We start from the raw sequence: 18855 nt of genomic DNA, 5'->3' as shown, positions 1-18855 counted from the left end.
CTACCCAAGATCTGGAAGCCCCATTTGATCCAGCTTACAGTTTTAAACTCCCAATAACCTTTTGAAATTAATATAAACACCTGGGAGTTTGATGAATAGAGGGAGGCTCAGCTGGGTGAAGCTGAGCTAGGCTGCTGCAGGAAACCCATGGCAGGAACCAGCTGCAGTCCTGCACTGCTGGCTTTGCTCCCTGTGAATTTTTCCTGTGTGTTTGTGCAACACTCAAGGGAAATATTGTTCTTTATTTTAATTGCCTAAGCTTCAGAAATTAGGTTATTGCAAAAAGCAGCAGAAGCATGGAACAGGCTCAGGTGGAATTTTTCTGATTTTCCYGATTTCTGTTGTGCTGTTTATGCTCTCCTTGTTAGGCTGAACTACTTTGTATACTTGTAAATGGGAACCTGCATCCCTTATAAAGAAATCAGCAAGAAGAAGACTTGCTGACTGAGTCTTTTTTTGCCTGTGGCTATTGAATGAGTCCATCAGCTTATATAATATTAATATTTGTAAAAGCAAAGCTACAGAGCTCATAAATCTTCCATTAAAGAGGGACAATATCTACATCTATTTTAAAATGAGGCAGGTAGCTAGGTGCTAGGACAAAAGGGCATTGATACAAAGGAAGTGGATATATAAAAGAAAYGAAATTGCCATTTTAATCTGAAAATTGGCTCTGCATAAGTGATAGCTGGAAGTGTCGTTGTTGCTGGAACCAGTGTTTTGCTCGGGGTCTGGATGTCACTTGACCCCATAGGGCCCCAGTCCCCGGCTGCCCCCATGGTGTCTGTGTGTCCATTGTGTGTCTGGCCCTGGCATTCAATTCAAATAGACTGAGATGTAAAAAGAAGTCAGAAATTGGAGCAGGATTTGCTCGTAGCAGAGAGGAGGAACTTTGTTAGCATTCTTCCTAACTCCATGTCTGATCCAAAGCAAATTACCTACAAAATTCTGCTGTTGCAGATTCTGTTAACTATTTTTGCGGGGCATTAAGCGGGCTTTTTGCCCATAACTCTCTGCCGCAGCAATATGGAAACCCAAATGAGAAAAAAATCGTATAGCTTATTTTTAGTCAACAGAGAGAGCTGTCAGTCTGCAAACATGCTCCCAGAGCAGCTCCGTGGAGGGATGATGCTGTTGGATCAGAGTTAGCACAGTCACTTTTCAAAGGAAAACTCTGCTTTAAAGCAGTGGCTTTAAAGCATCTTTTATTGGGTACCACCTGCAGTGGGACAGTAAAGGAAAAATGGGGCAAAGGGAAGGAAAAAGCTTTTTTTTTGTAACAACAYAAGCCTTCATTTCTTGCGTCATGTGTCCTAACCCCCTGGCACCGTTGTGTCATCCCCAGCGGGTGCTCATGCAGTGCCTGGGGGGCTCGGGACACCCAAAGTGCTCAGTCGTGATGTTTGCTCCCAGATGGCACAAATGCTGCCATCGGGGCATTGTGTCTTCGTTCATCTCCCAGATTGTTGGTTTTACTTGTTGACCTGCCACTTTTTGACTCACCCCATGGAAAACCTAAGCTGCTGCTGTGGGAGGAGAGCCTGACCAACCCACCACTGGTCACAGCRTGGGTGCTCAGCCCGGCGTGGGTGCTATCGATACCCCTCTCTGCTCGGTTTTTAAGGGAAATGGCTGTGCGTGTCGCCTGCTTGCTGCTGAGCAGCACAAAGGATCTTGCTGGCAGCTGTGTTTACCCACTGCAGTGTAAGGAGAGGTTCGGATGAATGGATATCTTTGGACATTTTTGCCATGCCAGAGGTTTTTCCTTTCTTTCTTTTTTTCAGAGCGTGAGCACAATGATAAATCGCTAGTTCTGAGCTGTTTGGTGGGGCAGCTGGATCAGAAGATCCGTTGTGCGCTAGGACTCAGTGTCTCCTCCTTCCACCCATCTTTGTCTTGGCAAATTCTTGGAGAAAAAGGAAAAACCTGTTGCACAGGTCCTCTTCTGGAGGTGGAAGTTGTTGGCAGTATTGCAGGGCAGTCCAAGGACTCGGGTGAAACGCAGTGGGACCTGAAGAGTTTACAGTGTGACCAGACAAGACCAAAGAGGTGGGAGACCAGGAGATCCTGCTGCATGGGTTCTCCACAGATGAGGAATTGAGGCTGGAGGACAAACTGGGATTGGAAGCACAACTAGGTGGCTCTCAGCAGACCCCAGCATGAGCCCCAGACCAAACTACATACCCCCAGCTCAGAGGTGAKGTGTGACGAGTAGCTGCATCTGTTCCCGGGTCATCTTGGAGATGGAAGCAAAGGCAGATATTGTTTCAGTCTAAAATTCTTGGTGAAGCAATATTTTTCTTTTGAAAATGGGGATTTGGAGAAGCTTAATCTTCCCATAGGATTAAGTCAATTTGTTTAATTCAGCGTATTTCCAAGCAAAATCTTTTTATCGTGTTAACTCAATGATTTGGGCAAGAAATATGTTTATGGAATTGTAATATTTCAGCTCAAATCTGATGAAACTATTTAAACTGGTGATAACTGAAAAAAAAGCTTTTATTTAAAAAAAAAAAAAAGTGGAACACTTTGTAATGATCTTGCTGAGAATGTTTTCAAATTTTTTTATTTATGAAAGTTTGAGTTTAGCTTTTGTCCTAATTATGAACAAGAAAATAGCAGAAAAACTTTCAAAGAACACACAGATAATTAGCCAGATAATTCCAGCTGATCTTTCTCATCTCCAAATCCAGCTACATTTTCCCTAATCACGTTTTCTGCCACAGAGGAGGTATAATGTAAAATGTCAATATTATGAGTCAGCTAGATTAAGAGAAGAGAATAAACTGCCCAGAAATCTTACAATGGGAAAGAGGTGAATGAGAATGTTATAACAGAAGCCTATAACATTATGAATATTATGGAGAACCTGAATAAGGAATGATCCAAACCCTCCATTTGGATGAAGGCAGAGRGCAGCTCTTCCCTTGCTGCAGCTAGGTCAGCAGGGCTCTTGGCTGGACCTTGTCCCTGCTCTCTACCTTTGCCTCTCCTAGTCCTCAATGGTGTGTTCACTTTCCTTAATTTTTCATTTCTACTTAATTCTTTAGACAGTTCTGAGCTCAGTGGAATTATTTAAATCTCCAGTGTATAAAAAGCTCCACTATCATTAAAGGACAAATGACACCATCTCCGTGGCTGGAGGAGAAACCAAATTAAACCCTACTATTCTTTGCAATTGATGGGCTGACTGTAGAACTCCATGTCATAGTCGATATCTCATGAACAATTGGGAGCAAATTGTATGTAGCAAAATGTCTAATTTCTGTCACAAATGTTTTTGCTGTGCAAATGGACAAATAACAGCAGTGAGAGGAGATGGAGAGCATTTGGCCTGGCCTTCAGGCTAACAGCGAGCAGAGACGAGAGGAGTGCTGTGAAGCTGCTAACGTGTTCCTGGCGAGATGGTCACTCGTGGAGCTGTGCCATTGCGTTGACCAAGAAATGGCAACATAAGCAACTTTCTCTGGCTGTAGTAATGCATCATCAGCCAACTATGGGGTAGAGCAAGGGAAGAAATAAATTGCCAGTGCAGGAGACTGTGTTCCCCAATGGAAAGCTCTTACTACTGCTGCTGTAGCAAGCTTAGGAAGACCTGTAATAAAGCTTTGTAAGTGTGAAATCATTTAACTGGACTTGCCAGAGTGAGGCTGAGGATGCTGTGGCATTCAGATTGGCTGCCGTGACTGATAGCGAGATGAGAGACATTCAAATTTTAGTGATAAGTCRGTAGCGAGTTTTGGCGTTAATCCAGCTAAATCCATTTGTGATGTATTGACTGAGGTGAAAGTCTAGATCAATACCAGCTTTGAAGAAGCTCAACAGATCAATGTTTCTTTGATATGATAAAGAAAATAGAAGGAAAGTATTTACGGTATTCTTTACATGCGCTATTATTCTTTGGTGTTCCTTACTTCTTCTTACAACAGCTTTTTAACTGTTCTGTGAATTGTCTTTCTAAGCCCTTTCTTACATTTGTTCTTTTGAGACAGAAGATAGGAAAAGTAAGGAGAGAGTTACAATTCTAGATTATCAAGAGCAAGAGAAGTTCTCTACGAAAGCACATTGCCCAYTGAAAGACAAATTGCTACCAAATGACAGTCTTGGTTCTGATGAGGTGCTGGTGGCTGTGCAATCATGTGTGCATGGCTGTGCTCTGCTCACCATGTAGACCRTGCTTGGGTTTTGACAAGGATGGAGCAGTAGGTGTTTTGCAGGCCCCATTTGCTTTTGATTGAAGAAATACAGGTGTGTGGCTCTAAATACAGCTGGCAGAGAGGTGGTTAAAAGCATGCTGAAATGCTAGAGAGGACAGCACAGAGAGAAAAGCCATTTATCCTCTTAAATAAATCAGCCAGTCCTGTTGGGGGTTGCGAGTGATTCAAATTTCAGCTTCCTCCATTAAACAAATCCTGGCATTCCTGGTGCTGCTTGGGTGAGCATGACTGTGTCCCATTTATCCGATTGAACAAATAATCTAAATTTGAGAACCCCCGTTTCCATTATCTGTGGGATATTTCTACAGTGCTTTTTTTAAAGATTTCATTTATGCCTTTATTCTGTAACAAGGCTTATCAATCATCAAGAATGACTTTTTAATGTAGGTCAAACTTTAGCCTAAAGCTGTCGAACAGTTTTTCTTTGTGCGGCTGTGGACGCTGCTGCGTAAGAGCTCCCTGCCCCCAGATCTTGCTGATGCAGTTGGAGGGGAGCAGCATGGCATGGACACGGCATGGAGCAGAGCTCCTGTTGATGGCCCTTCAGCTCCTAGAAGCCGATATCTTCACATCTGAAGGGTGCACATTGCCTGCAAACTCGGGGGAAGAGACAAAGCGAAGGGCCTGCAGCACATGTGGTGTGGTGACCCTCAAGGAAACATCTTGTTTTTACACCTCCATGGCATTTTCTCTGTAGGGCTCAGTTGTGTGTAAGCATTRAGACCACTGAGACCAAGCCCAAGGTCTCTTCTGGGCCTTGGATGGGCCAGGTCTAGCTGGCAACCAGATTGCTTCTGGCTCCTTCTTSAGCAGCCTGAGAATGGGAGCATGCTGCTGGACTTCTGCAGGAATTTGGCTCCTGCCTGTGGTTAAGGAGGATTGTGAACTTTCTCCCACCAGCGCTGGTTYGGTTTGGTGTCTTTGTGAGTGTGTGTGAATCTTTGTGCCCAGCTTGCTTTCTGCAATTTTAAGAACTTTATGATTGRACTTCATGTCAGATCAAAATTCTGCAATGAAATGTGGGGTGAAAGAGTCCAACCCCAGCTATTAGGATGAATTTGGGGGATTTTTAGCATGTCATGGCTGTTCGGATCCAGCCCATGTTGCCTCTGTTAGGTGAAGGGAATCTTTGCCCTTAATATCCATGTCAAGTCTGTTTCCTTCATTAATTTACCTTCAAATCTCAGCCGTTCCACAAACTAACTCCACAGTGAGAAGGAGTTCCAGGTCCYTCTATGCCTTGAGCTCCTGGGGCCAGAAAGCAAAAGGAGGAAAGGACCTGAAAGTCACAGAGATGATTAATCTCACAGCAAAGAGATTAGCACAGCAAGCATTAATCTGCCCACTAAAGAAGATCCCTAAAGGTGCTCTGGGAGAGAGGTGAACCACCTAAATCATTGGTTCCTCTGTTGAACCCAGAGACCCTTCCTCAAAATAACCTTAAATTTCAACTTTGAAATGAAACCTCAAGTGAGGTGGGATTTGCCTGGCTCTGGTTCTCCCTTATGGGCATTTTGTTGCACTCTTGTGCTCAGCCTTGCAACAAGTTTCCACTAAGAACTGCCAGCATCCAAGAGAGGAATAAAAGATGACTGTATAAACCCCCGGGTTAGGACTCTGCTGTTGCTATTATCAAAGATAGTTTGCAGCCGGATGGGAAAATTAAATGTCAACATTGGAATGCATGAAGGTCATCGGATCCCATTACTTAAGTAATGTATACAGATCCGTTGTGACACATTCATTTGTTAACAGAGACCACACAGTTCAATAGGGAAGTCGGGTATAAACATGTAAATGGAAAAGGTATTTCCATGCGGAACGGACAGGACCTTCACTGCCTCTTTCTCTTAATCTCTATATATTTATTTCCTTTTCTCATCGCCCTTCTACGTGTTTCACAGGACTGGCTGACAAAATTTGGTTATCTGCCTCCTCCGGATCCTGTCACAGGACAACTGCAGACGCAGGAGGAGCTCACAAAAGCCATCACTGCCATGCAGCAGTTTGGAGGCCTTGAAGCAACAGGCATCCTAGGTCAGTTCAAAATGAGCCCTTTTATCTCGGTGCATGGGGACAGCCGGGGGCTGAGAGGGCTCCGAGTACTTTTTGGGGAGGAGAGAGGACCACGTGCCCTGGAGTGATGTGCTGTGTGGTGGCGGCGTTCACGGGAAGGTCTGACACGTGTGTAATGTGCAGCTCCATTTGCGCTTACAAGAGTAATTACATGGCTCAGGTGCTTTGTTGCCTTGTGCTTCCAGCAACCTGAGGCAAGCAATTATTTCACCAGGCCTGCAAACCCTCAAGGTTTCTATCATGCTTAAAATAGCTCTTGATGGGTTCAGAAAATAAAAGGAAAAAAAAAAGTCAGGAAAAAGAACTAAGGCTGATATATCACTTTGTTCAAAGCCTTAATTGCAGCATCAAACTGAGGGAAACAAAAATCCTGGCTTAACCCTCCATGTCTGTGTAGGTAGATCTTTCCGTATCCCTCATGAGGAAGAGAAGTAGGGGAGAGAGCAGGATTGCTGCAGCAACACCGCGACCATGGCTCCTCATGCCCAATGAGCCCCCATCATGGGTTCCCTCCGTGTTCCCAGGCCCTTCCTGGGACCACCRTGGCTGGTGGCTGCAGTGAGAGCCCCCATGGGCTCTGCCTAGCCCTGGTAGCCCCAGGTCGGCCCAGTGCCCTTTGCCTTTGGCAGCCCTACCGGCTGGCGGGAGCTCAGTGGCGGGTGACTCTTCTCYGAGCTGATGACCACATCTCACTGTCCCAAAGTGCCCACAAACATGGACCAGATGACTCAACGCTAGGCCGGAGTGATGCAAATCCCCTTGCTTGGCCCTGGTTTTCCTCARTATTCTCATTGAAAGGAGTGACGAGGGAGGGAGAAAGCGGCCTTTATCCATGCCGCCTCCCAGGGGCCTTGGCTCCCTTCCCCTCGGCGCAGACTAGCAATGGGCCCCTTTGTGCTGCGAGGCCCGTGGCCGCCGGCAGCCCCCACGGCGCCCTCGGTCTGCTCCCCACGCTGCTATTTACAGGAGAATTAAAGAGAAGCTGCTAATTAACAGAGCAACTGTGGCGGCTCCCTGGCAACACTGGGGCCAGGGCCGGGCTGCCATGGTCCAGCCCTTCTCGCTCTGTCCTTCGTTAAGCAGCTACAATTATAGTTTTCCTTCCACTTTTCTGCAAGCTCTAGGAGGCCCCGGCACAGGCACTGACTTGCCCTTCCAGCACTACCTGCAGCTTCTGCTTTGGAAGCGATGTTTAAAGCGGAACTTCCATGAGGCACTGGCTAGATCGGGGGCTTGAGTTTAAGCTTGGAAATTAAGTGCTTAACAAAAGATAGGGAAACGGTGCTGGAAAGAGGTGCGTGAGCACCATGCTGCAGCAGCATTGCCACCACCTGACAGACATGTGCACTGCCTTGCTGTCTGTCCAGGGGTTTTCTTAACACATGCTTCCCCATCCTGCATGAAGCAAATAATGATTTCCAGCACGTTGTTTCCATGGTTTGTTTTTCCCTCTCCCCTAGATGAAGCCACGCTGGAATTGATGAAGACCCCTCGCTGCTCGCTCCCCGATGTCGCCGCCTCGGAGAGCAGGGAAAAGCGGCACACCCAGGCTGYGACCAAGTGGAACAAGAGGAACTTGTCCTGGAGGTAGGAATCAGGCCCTCACTGCTCAAGTCCTTGGGTGACGAGCATGGGACACTGTGAATATGGAAAAAATAGGAGCTTGGAGGTGGCTCCCCAAGCCTACAGCCTTCCGTGGAAGAGCATTAGGAAACAAGTGTCCGCTCGATCTGCTGCCCCACCACAATCGTGCTTTCCAAGGCTCGTTTTTCTGCCTACAAAGGCYGTGGGCCACAGTGATGGCTCTTCTAAGAGCTGCTGCAGAAAGCTGAGAGCAATTGCAAGAGCACGTGGAGAGAGGCCCCAGCTGGGACCGGAGCACGTGGTCCTGGCCACGCTGGGCTCTGGATTGCAGTTACAGCAYTATCGATTTGCAGGGTAGCTGCCCAACTCTGGCCTGGATAATTCACAATAGAGCTGGTCTCGTGGCTAGGCTGGAGTGTGGTCACATTCACATGAGGACTYGAGCCATGCTGATACGTGTCAGTTGTTCCAGGCTCGAGTGCAACATAAGAAGGAAAATAAGGCCAGTGTGTGGTGGTAGCTTTGGTCCCGGGATACAAACCTGYTTCACGTTCCCTCTGTGGCTGAGTGGTACTGCTGCAAAGGTTGCCATAAAAAAGGGTTTTAGGTCCACGACAGTTTTATATGCATGATATAAAAATTCCATCTCCTGACAAACTCACGGCTGCTTTTTATTCTTTCTTTCTTTCCAAGATCGTGGCTGTTGTTCAGGAAGGGGCCATATTTTATAACTGGAAGCTATTTAAGCCAACAGGAGGCTCCAGTATGGTATTTACATCCAGCACTTGAGATTAGAATAGCTTTTTTGGAAACTGTCATGAAAATCTGTCAATAGAGGCATAAACTTTTACATGCCTACCTCTTATTCATTGATTGGAGATTTTAAAAAGAGCAAACACAACCCAGAATTGGATTGAGCTGTGCATATAAAAAGGAAAGATGCCCTCTGCCAGAGCTGCAGCCCCGCAGGCTCCCTGCAAGGGATTCTGTTCCAGTTTTGCAGCCTACTTGTATTAATGTTTCATTAAGGACMAGTCCCATGTGCCACTTCTTCCATGCTGCAGTCTTGCAAGCTGTGAAACTTAAGGACATGGGGTGTTGGAGCCAGAGCAAAGCCTCGTGGTGGCAGCCCTGCAATCTCCATGAGTGATGCCCAGTTGCACACAGTGGGTTTATGTCACTAGCTGAGCTGAGATGTGGATCCACTGCGGCGAGGGGGCAACAGTGGGAGCAGAGGACACTGCTGGGCAGGTTCCCATAAATGATGATGTGTGGCAAGAACATCCTGAGCTCTCATTTCTAATGCAAGTGTATAAGRCTGTGGAGGTTCCTGGCTGCTGGGACGTGCCACCTGCAGCAGTGTGGAGCCCATCGCAGGTATGTGCAACCCTCCAGTCCCTGGATGAGGAACTAGACACAAAGCTGGTTTGCTCGGCCTCATCTAGCACAACTGCTCCTGTCCCAGCCCAAGGAACCAGCTACAAAATTTGATTTTGCCCTCATGTTCTTCCTGGAATTTATCATCTCCCATGCTGGCGTGTACGGCTGTGCTATAGGTGCTTCCTTATGATGAGTGAGTATTAAAATGTAGAATAAGAATTGTTGCACAGAAAGAGTGAAGGGCCAATCTCTCTCCTCCTGGTGACTRTGGGTGCTTCGGACAGTGTCTACACTGTGTTGTTCTGCCTTGTCCCCTTTATAAAAACTGATCTGTGCTTATCAGACAATCTGTGGTCTGTTGTGTTGGGTAGTTATTGGCATTTATTTTCTTTCTCTCTAGTTTCAGGGTTGCACTGCATGATGGAGTGCTTTCATTAAGCAGGAATTGATTTCCACACATCACCAATGTACCTTCTCCTTTGTCATTGTGGGGGAAACCGGGAAAGGGACCCAGGATCTCAAGTGCCCAGTGCCACTGCTGCTGGTCCACGGCAGGCAGAAACCTCTGTCCTCATCGTGTTCTACTTATTAACTGAGTTTGGCCCAAAAYTATTTGGGGATGGGGACTAGCTAAGGCCCTGACAGTACTTGCAGGAACCACTTTAAAGCTACKTTTTATCCATCTGCAAGATACTCTTTGGGCTCCATCTACGCTGCTCAGAGCCCGGTGGAGCTCGTGATCAGGCTGYTGGATCGCTGAGGTGCCATCACCTTGCCGGTAGACCATGGCCAGCCCATCATTGCTGGAGCTGTGGGCACAGGTGCCTCTCACAGCAAGGAAAGGAGCTGGCTGGGATGGAGGAGCCACATGGATTGTGTCACTGGAGCAGAGCCCAGGGGACAGGGAGCAGACCATGACCTGCCCTGSGATAAGCACCTCTGCTAGGCAGAGTGCTCAAGGCTGTGTAGGGCAGATGTTTGCCTTGGTGTGTCCATGACTGCATCATGTTAGATCTGTTTTCTTCTGTCCAATTTCCACCCTGCTTAGCTGGGATTTTATTTTCTTTAACATCTCAGTCCACAGCATCTCTTGTAGGAGTTTCTGGAAGGGGCAGGTTTCCYTGCCATTGCTCAGCTCAGGCTTTTACCAGAGACTGGATCTCCTTAAGGGGTGTCCCTTAAGGGACTGAAGTCCAGGAACAATGGGTGCTGATCTCCACTGGCTACCTAAGCACTGTTATACTATGAATAATAGTAATAGTCAAGGTGGGATGAAGCCTCTTTAGCATTTGCATTATGTTAGAAATATGCTGGTTTTTGATGGGACTTGAGAAAGCGATGTTGCTGAATGTCCTGTTGATATAATAGTCTTCTCTTTAATCTCATTGAAATCAATTAGAAGAGCTCCTGCAGTCTAATCAGATTCTGAATTGGAAATCCTGATGGGAATCTGTTGAAAAATAATGGTGGTAATGAATAAAGGATCAGGGATTTTTCACTTATGCTTGCTAATAWAGTGTGGGTCAGCTCAGAGGTGCCGGACCTTTAATAAGAACCAAAATAAGTATTGATATTGTTTCTGCCTTAATTTAATGTGTCTAGTGTTAGGGATTAGAATGAATATTAATAATATTTGTCTCTTCAAACACAGATTTTCATCCACCAGCCTTTTACAAGTGAGATCAGATTTATTATTCTCATTTTTACAGCTGTGAAAAGTCAGGTCAAAGGAAAAGAAAATGGCTCATGCAGTAGAGCAGAGCTTGAGGTAGGAAGAACAGATAATATTCCTGAGTCTGAGCCCCATGCCCTGGGCATTCAGACCTTGGAGAAGAGGTCTTACCTCCTGAAATAAGCATGAGTGTGCTTTACATATATAATTATTTAGTTGATATTAAAGCCACCGAGAGTTTACCTAAATTTGGGGGGATATCCTAGAAAATGAAAAGGTACTTCACTTAGTTAAGGAATATCTAGAAGCCAGCATCTTCTATAAATTAATCCCTGCCTGCAAGTTGTCTTTTCTAATCTCATGCTCGTATTGTTTGTACCACCAGGCACTACTACTCCTTAAATGTATGTTAGCAGTCAAGGTCTCTCTCTAGACTAGTTTAGCTATAACAAAGGTGCAGATAAGGTGAATTTTTGCTGTTGTGGCTGTGATATCTTTTGCTTGGTCTTCCCAGATCATTTACACCTCCAGGACAGACTCTCCAAAGTCTTCAGAGAGGCTGCTGGGGAGCTTTCTTTCTGCTTTGTTTTTCTCATGAGTCCAGTATTTTTTGTGTCCTGAATTTAAACCTCAATGACTTTGCCCAAGTCAGGAGCAGCACACTTTGGGCTGTGTGTCCATGAGGGAATGGGATACAAAGCAAGTATTCATGAAAGCAAGAGTGGCAGCAAGTCACTCATATCCTCTTTGCTGATCTGTAAAGTCTCCCAATTGCATACAATTTTTTACTAGTAGGAAAAGCTTGAGGGACGTGGCATCCCTTCCTGACACCTGTAATTGCCTCTGGAGATTTAGTCATAGCTTTGCACTGGTGCTGGGGGATGGTGTAACACTGAGCAATGTTCTCCAAGCTATATCGTCGAGGAGGGCAAGGGAGGTGCTCATAATTGTTGCTTCGGCCTTTAAAAATCTGTCAAGCCATGAATGTTTCTTGAATGCTTTGGCTGGTGCACTGGTACACAAGAAATAAAGTGTACATTATTGCTAGGGTAGAACAGGCCAGAAATTTTCCGGTAGAATTGTTTTCTGTCAATAATTACTCAGTCAACAGGACATTTTCCTGGAATGTATTTATTTTTTGTCAAAATGGTCAATGAAAGATTATCTAAACATACTCTTTCCGAAGTCAGGATGCCTTATTGCATCTTTTCACCTTTTATATTAAATCAATAGTATTAGGGGCTCTTTCTTGAGGTTTGGTTACACAGGAAACATTGACTTTTTTCATGCCAGCTCAGAGCAAAAGGGAGGTTTGAATTATGCTGCTGCACGGCAAACCCTGGCTCATCCTTATCCTCATCTTCCAGGACAAGATAGTGTTATCCCAATGCAGAGAAAACCTTTTGTCCTCTTCCTGTGTTCAATGGTGCAGTAAGCCCTAGCTAGTCAGTACTTTTCCTACCAAGGAGCAGGATGAGAGCTTTACTACAGTGCTCCATCAGATACTCTGTCTTCCACAAGTTATTGGTTGGAGGACTTTGAACAAGTTTTACATAAAACGCATCCTTTCCTCTTCCTCCTTGTTATATATTGCAGTCCCCAAGATTGCTGGCAGCGTGCAGGTTTCACAGTTTGTTTTATGTCTCCAGCAGACATGCTGGGGAATATATGGAAGCAGCAAACGTGTCATGGATTTACATGCCCATGTAGCAAGAATAAGCAAAGACCTACTGGTTGTTGCAGGAAAACTTATGGGCCTATGTGYGGTGTGAAGTCTTCAGAAGTAAATAATCTTTATATTTGGGTTGCACTTGGAACAAATAAAAGGTGAGAACATAATTAACAATAGATCTGAAAGGGAACTTGCCAAATAAAATGTTTGGGCATGGCCTTCTAGGCGTCGTGGCTTTGTGATATCTAGGGTTGGACAAGGCAGTTGTTCTGGGGATAAGTGACAGAGTTAGTCTGTGGAAACGTTGCTAGTAGCTCTGAAATATGTTATGGAGTCTCACAGATGCACATATATCAAGTGCGTTGAGGCACCTCCTTGCAGGTACTGTGTTTCGCAGCTGAGCCAGACATCTGCAGAGCCCGTTATTCTGGTCAGCAGGGAAGACTTGAGACGTGGAGGAGCTCATTGAGAGATCCTTGTCATAAAACAATTAGCAGAATGAAAAAGAGGCTCCTTCTCTGTCCTCCCTTATCATTTTATAGATAGAGWTTTGTTTTCTTGTCTCGGTCTCAGGGTCCGCACCTTCCCAAAAGAATCCCAGCTTGGTCACGACACAGTCCGTGCCCTGATGTACTACGCCTTGAAGGTCTGGAGCGACATTACCCCATTGAACTTCCACGAAGTGGCTGGTAACAATGCAGACATCCAGATCGACTTCTCCAAGGCAGATCACAATGACGGCTATCCCTTCGATGGGCCTGGCGGCACAGTCGCTCATGCTTTCTTTCCTGGAGACCACCACACAGCAGGAGACACTCATTTTGATGATGATGAATATTGGACCTTTCGATCATCAGGTAAAGGGACTTTGAATCCTCATGCTAAGCTTCGTTTCCGTCTGTTTTACRGATGAGCAAAGTGGAGGTGAGCGCTGAAGTTCAGTAGCTTCTCTTGGCAGATGTCTTGCTAGAGATTAAGCCAAGAGAGTTGCCCTCTTTGAACTTGAAGGTCCTGTTTGTTGTTTGTTCAAGCATGGTGGAAGGAGCTTCTACGTGTTTCCCTTGTGAGCATGGGTGTGAGGAGAGGTCTGTAGACTGACAGCCCCGAAGAGGGATTCCCTCCTAACATGRCCAAGAGACAGGGACATGAGGTTGATGACAGGAAAACTTCCCTCCATTGCTAAGGTCTGGAGCTATCTAAGCTTCATCTTTTATTCATTTTCTTCTCCTCCTGGTGATTCAAAAATAACAACTTGGTAGGTGATATAAAAATATCTCCGAGGCTGGCATTTTGGCTTTAAAATGTCAGAAAGCATAAGTCTTGTTCTGTCCTGGTGCTGGGTAAAACAGTACAGGTTATAGAGAAAAAAAAAAAAAAAAAAAAAAAAAAAAAAAAAAAGACTGTTGAATAATCCTCATCAAGGAAGGAGAATTCTGCAAAAAATTCCTCCATAGGCCCAATGGAGAGTGCAAAGCACTAGGTGGTATCAGCCCATGGATGCTTCTTTGGAGCTCTCCTCAAGCCCCTGACATGACCAGAAAGCAGGGGCTTCCCTGGACTCTCTGGAGATGTCAGCCTTTCATGAACTTTGCTACAAACATACTTAAAATTGATCAGAACCAACAATTGCATGTGGGCTCAGTGCATGCTGTCCAGTCCCACAAAATGCAGTCAACAGGTAGTGACTTATGTTTTTATGATGTTTTTATTTCCAGATGCRCATGGGATGGACCTGTTTGCTGTAGCTGTCCATGAATTTGGACACGCCATTGGCTTGACGCACATCTCTGCCATAGAGTCTATCATGAGACCCTATTATCAAGGTCCGGTGGGGGATCCTTTGAAGTACGACCTACCTTACGAGGATAAAGTCCGAATCTGGCAACTCTATGGTAAGTTTGTGTCCCTTGCCCACCTGTGGCCCATTTCTGCCACAGGATACACTGGAACAGCTCTTCTCTGGGGGGAGTGGGGAATGTGGGGAGGATGGTGCTCCCTTCTACTGCTTCTTTGTCTTTGCACACAGGAGTCAGGGAATCTGTGTCCCCCACAGCCAAGCCTGTAAGCAAAGCAGATGACCATCCTATGCTGCCAGAATTGCCAGAAAACCGCTCCACTATCCCGTAAGTCAAGCTCATTTTTGTTTTGCTGTTTGTATTTTTGCAAAGGCCATGTAGAAGTAAAAGACCACTTAAGGACTGGGATCTTGTCTGCCCATTCCAGCTTTGGTACTTCCCTCTAGACCTCTTGTCTGCCTATAAATATACACACACACCAAGAACCCGTTCTTCCTTGTTCTGTCTCCTGAACATCTCAGTATAAGTGGAGACTGGCCTGCTGGCCCCAAATTGAAGTGGGTAATAGCAGCAGTGTGTGACAGATGCTCTTCTTCTGTTAGATGTTTTTTATCATTCAAGACATATTGAGAAATTCTGTGTCACTGTGGAATGCTTGAGTTTCCCTAAGACTCCAAATTTCACCTGTGTTAATAGAAATTTGTCCCCATCGCCCTTAGGTGAACTCATTCTTACTGAAACTTTAATCAAATTTCTTCTGCAGTGTCCTGATTTGTGCATGCATAGCTTCCCTAAATCTTTCTACCGTGAGCAACTCCCTCCTGCACCTGCAGGGGTGAATATTGGAGCAAGTGGACTGAGAGGCTGCCTCCAGCACAGCTTTGAGCTGGCAGAGAACTGCTCATACTGAGTGCATTGTCAAGCAAGCAGAGCACCCTCATTTAGGAAAGCTGTGGATCTAGATCATTAATAAATGTAGGAGTTACCAATTTGTTTTGTTTCTAGGACAGCAGAAGGGCTGGGAGGGCAAGTGTCCTTTTGACACTGAGTAAGTAGGTGGAAGTTAATGGTTGAGCGCATTTTTTTTCTGATCCCAAGGGTGTCCCAGTGAGCATCAGAGATGGAGCAGGTCACCCAGGGTTTTGTTTCCTGGTTTTGTTTCCTCTTTGCCCATCTGCTGGGCTTGACCTCTCTGAGCCTCAGTTCTCCCTCTGCAAAGAGGGGTGAACAACATCATGAAATCTGGATTAGTGCTACAGCAGTGGGGCCAAAGCAGAATCTAGTCTTGGAAAAGAACACTGTGCTGTGGTCACTGCCTCCCATCACAGCACCATCTTCTCCCCACTTTGCCCAGCTTGGTGATGCACCCACACCACTAGTACTGACTAATGCAGAGACCGTGTCCCAAACACCAGCTCGCTGCAGCATTAAGAGCTGGTTCTTGCTCTGTGCTGATCCGTGTGGTCGTGATGCCACCTAGGGCTGGCCGAGGTACTGCTGCCAGCCGAGAYGGGCTCTCCTAGGCCAGCGAAACATCCCTTAACCTGGAGGCTCTGTATCTCCCGCAGCAGCATGTGTCCAGCTGAAGTAGCCATGTGAATTCATTATGCCCTCCAATCTCTCTTGCTGTGTAGCTTCTAAAGGAGCTTGTGCCGTAGCTCTGTATGACCATCATCTCAGTGCATGTTGTGAAGGCATCTAGGGGAAAGAGAGAGAAAATATATATATATATATATATATATATAATATGTATTTTTGCTGCTGTGGTAACAGGTTGTCATCCCACAATGGAAATAGGGGAGCAGGAAACTCATTCACCCCCAACCCCTTCTTCCTGCCCTGTGTGTAACTGGAAGGATGCAGCGAGTTCATCTGCACGTCTGTCACTTTGCTCCTAAAGAGGATTCTGAAGCTGATCCTGCCAACCGAACATAAATCTTCTATCACCAAATTAGACTTATGCTTGCCTGTCATCCGGAGCAGCTTTTTTTGTGTAGATTTCCATCAGCCTCTCCTTGTTCTCTATCAATCATCATTTTTCACGTGGGTTTCATAGCTCTTTAGGTCCTTCATACTCTGTGCTTTTCCCACCCATCTCGTTAAAAGCAGCTCAGTATCTCAGCCAGTGACTTGCCAGGTGGCTTCTACCATATATCATGCGGCATCATCTCACCTCCAAGGCTCTTTGCTGCCTCACTCTCCAGCTTTGTCATCCCTAGCTGGCTTTTCTGGGATTAGCCATGTTCCCAGCCTCTGGAGCCTGCTGCCTCTTGCTTTTTTATTCATCCTGCATCCTGATGCTTCAGGGCACCTGGCCAGTCCCTGGTGTCCTGTGCCACTGGGGAGCTGGAAGGCAGCACTGCCCTGTGCTACCTCAGCTAGTAAGTGTGTGTCCTGTGTCCCTCGGCTCTTGTCAGCAGTGGTCTCATGTGGCCCAGGTGCTGGCCCCTTCTCACCCGGCTCGTCTCTCCGCAGGCTCCGCAGGGATGTGCCCAACAGATGCAATACTCACTTCGATGCCGTGGCCCAGATCAGAGGAGAGGCTTTCTTCTTCAAAGGTAAGCAACTGCTTTCACCACTGCTGGTGTCAGTGATCTGGGTATGCGTGGAGCCCTGCAGTAATGACACTGGTTTATAACGCAGCAAGGGCAGTATGGAATGTGCAATTAGGATTAATTGGCTCCAGGATCGCAGACGGCAGAAAACTAAAGGGTCTTGCAGAGCCTGTGATACTTCTCATAGACCATCAACACCTTTTGGCCCAAATAAAAGGTCTGAGACCTTTCATCAATCCCCAAGGCTGAAGATGGGTGCTACGGAGGTTTCAATGTGCAGTGGGAAACATCAGGCTCGGCCCTGGGAGGCCCGGGGCGATGAGGGAGGCGCCAGTGCGGCGGGTGCGCAGRGATGTGCGGCAGCGCTGACGGGCAGCGGGCAGAGCTTGCGAGGTGAGGGGTGCCCCTGAGCATGGACTGCTGGGGAGGAGGAGRGGAAAGGACCTGGTGGGGACATCCGGATGACTGAACAATAAATCACGTGCTTCTATCCAAAAGGAAAAAAAGAAAAAAGAGAAATACAGCAAAACTAAAGCATATTTTACTTAAAMATGATTTTAAAAGTATTATTCTTTAATATAGCATATAATTAAGCTAAGGAATCCTCAGCCAGGAGAAATTAAGGGTGTGCCAAGGTTAGGAGGAGTCTAGTGGGTCACTGGCAGGGAGAGAGACCAGAGGAGTTTCTGCAGCTCCAATTAAGGTGGTGCTCGTGTTCCTGCACCACCACTAATTGCTGAGCATGCCGGGCTCAGCACTTTGCCCCTTGTAAGCGGTCGTTCCGCTGCAGATCCAGCTCAGCACTTTCCTCTAGGCCGCTCATTGATCCTTTGCACCCCACTGCCCAGGAGATCAAAGCGAAGAACTGAAGCCTGATATTTGCAATGTGATGTCAAGGATATCCCCCAGTCGTGAGGACTGGCAGAACAACAGCTCTCCTGCTTTTGTCTTGGCTGCCTTCTCCTTCCCTTGCCTCCTGTGTGTGCCGTTTCTGTTGTTGCGTGTTGTGCATCCTCGCAGTCAACACRCACCGTTATGGAGCCATCTGCTTCTGTGTTAGCAAGCAGTTGCTGTCGGTGTTCCTCGGGGGTGCCCGGCTGTCTGCAAGGATCCCCTCGGTGCTTCCCTGCTGGGCTCCACGGGCTTTCTCTTCCATCCTTGCYGGATGGAGAAGTGCCTGGTGGACACCGCTTTACATCCTTGGCTGAAGTTCAGCTATCCCAAACTGATCCATCACAGAAACAGGAAGGAATCAAAAAAAATCAAAGCTAAGAAGAAATCTCTCAGTGTTGATTTTCTGTGTGTAGTTATTTTTACGTGTGCTTTCTGTGGGCCAAAATGCCCGGGGTGCCCAGCTGGGATGCAGAGCAYGCGGGACTGCCCTTGCCCTTGGGAGGCTCCCAAAGCATCTCCCAGTGCGATCAGACACGGTGAGTCCTGCTCCCCAGGGCTCCCACGCTTGCCTTTTATCCAATGTCACAGTGGGTTCTCCACACTTCTGAATTAGTGTTAAAGAATGTAGTATTTAAAAAAAAGCAATTGCCTCAATGCATCACCCATATAAATGAGGCACTTGAGACAGCAGGACTTTACACTTAGATTTCATCCTTCTCAGCCTTCTAGCTTGGAGGGTGGCATTAAATCACACTCTTTAACTTGAAATGAACATGGGTTGGCTTTTTTATTTTTCAGTTTGTTATATTTTTGCATGCTCATAGCAGCAGTTTCCCGATATGTCCAGCTTTGTCTGATGTGTGTCCAAGTAAAAGCAGCACTTTGGCAAGCAGGCTCAGCCTTGGCAAAACATGAGCATGGGTAAAGTGGACTGATAGTGTTAAGAATTCATTGCTATCTCAATTGCATTATTTTTTTTTGGCTTTTCTTTAATAGCCTATCACAAAAC

At 46.3% G+C, this 18855-nt stretch overlaps 1 protein-coding gene across 1 annotated transcript in view; it reads left to right on the top strand.

Moving 5' to 3' along the window:
• MMP17 (matrix metallopeptidase 17) overlaps nt 1-18855 on the top strand; it is a 61247-nt gene that overhangs the window by 37395 nt on the left and 4997 nt on the right. The window contains exons 3-8 of the mRNA XM_026037471.1: nt 6122-6254; nt 7754-7880; nt 13175-13458; nt 14317-14493; nt 14628-14724; nt 16873-16955. Of these exons, the coding sequence (XP_025893256.1) occupies nt 6122-6254; nt 7754-7880; nt 13175-13458; nt 14317-14493; nt 14628-14724; nt 16873-16955 (901 nt within the window). The remainder of the gene's footprint in view (nt 1-6121; nt 6255-7753; nt 7881-13174; nt 13459-14316; nt 14494-14627; nt 14725-16872; nt 16956-18855) is intronic.

The sequence above is a fragment of the Nothoprocta perdicaria genome, unplaced genomic scaffold, assembly GCF_003342845.1.
Source record: "Nothoprocta perdicaria isolate Ctin4 unplaced genomic scaffold, notPer1 scaffold_2, whole genome shotgun sequence".
Lineage (NCBI taxonomy): Eukaryota > Metazoa > Chordata > Aves > Tinamiformes > Tinamidae > Nothoprocta > Nothoprocta perdicaria.
Note: the sequence above shows the minus strand (reverse complement) of the source record. Positions and strands in the feature narration are given on the sequence as shown.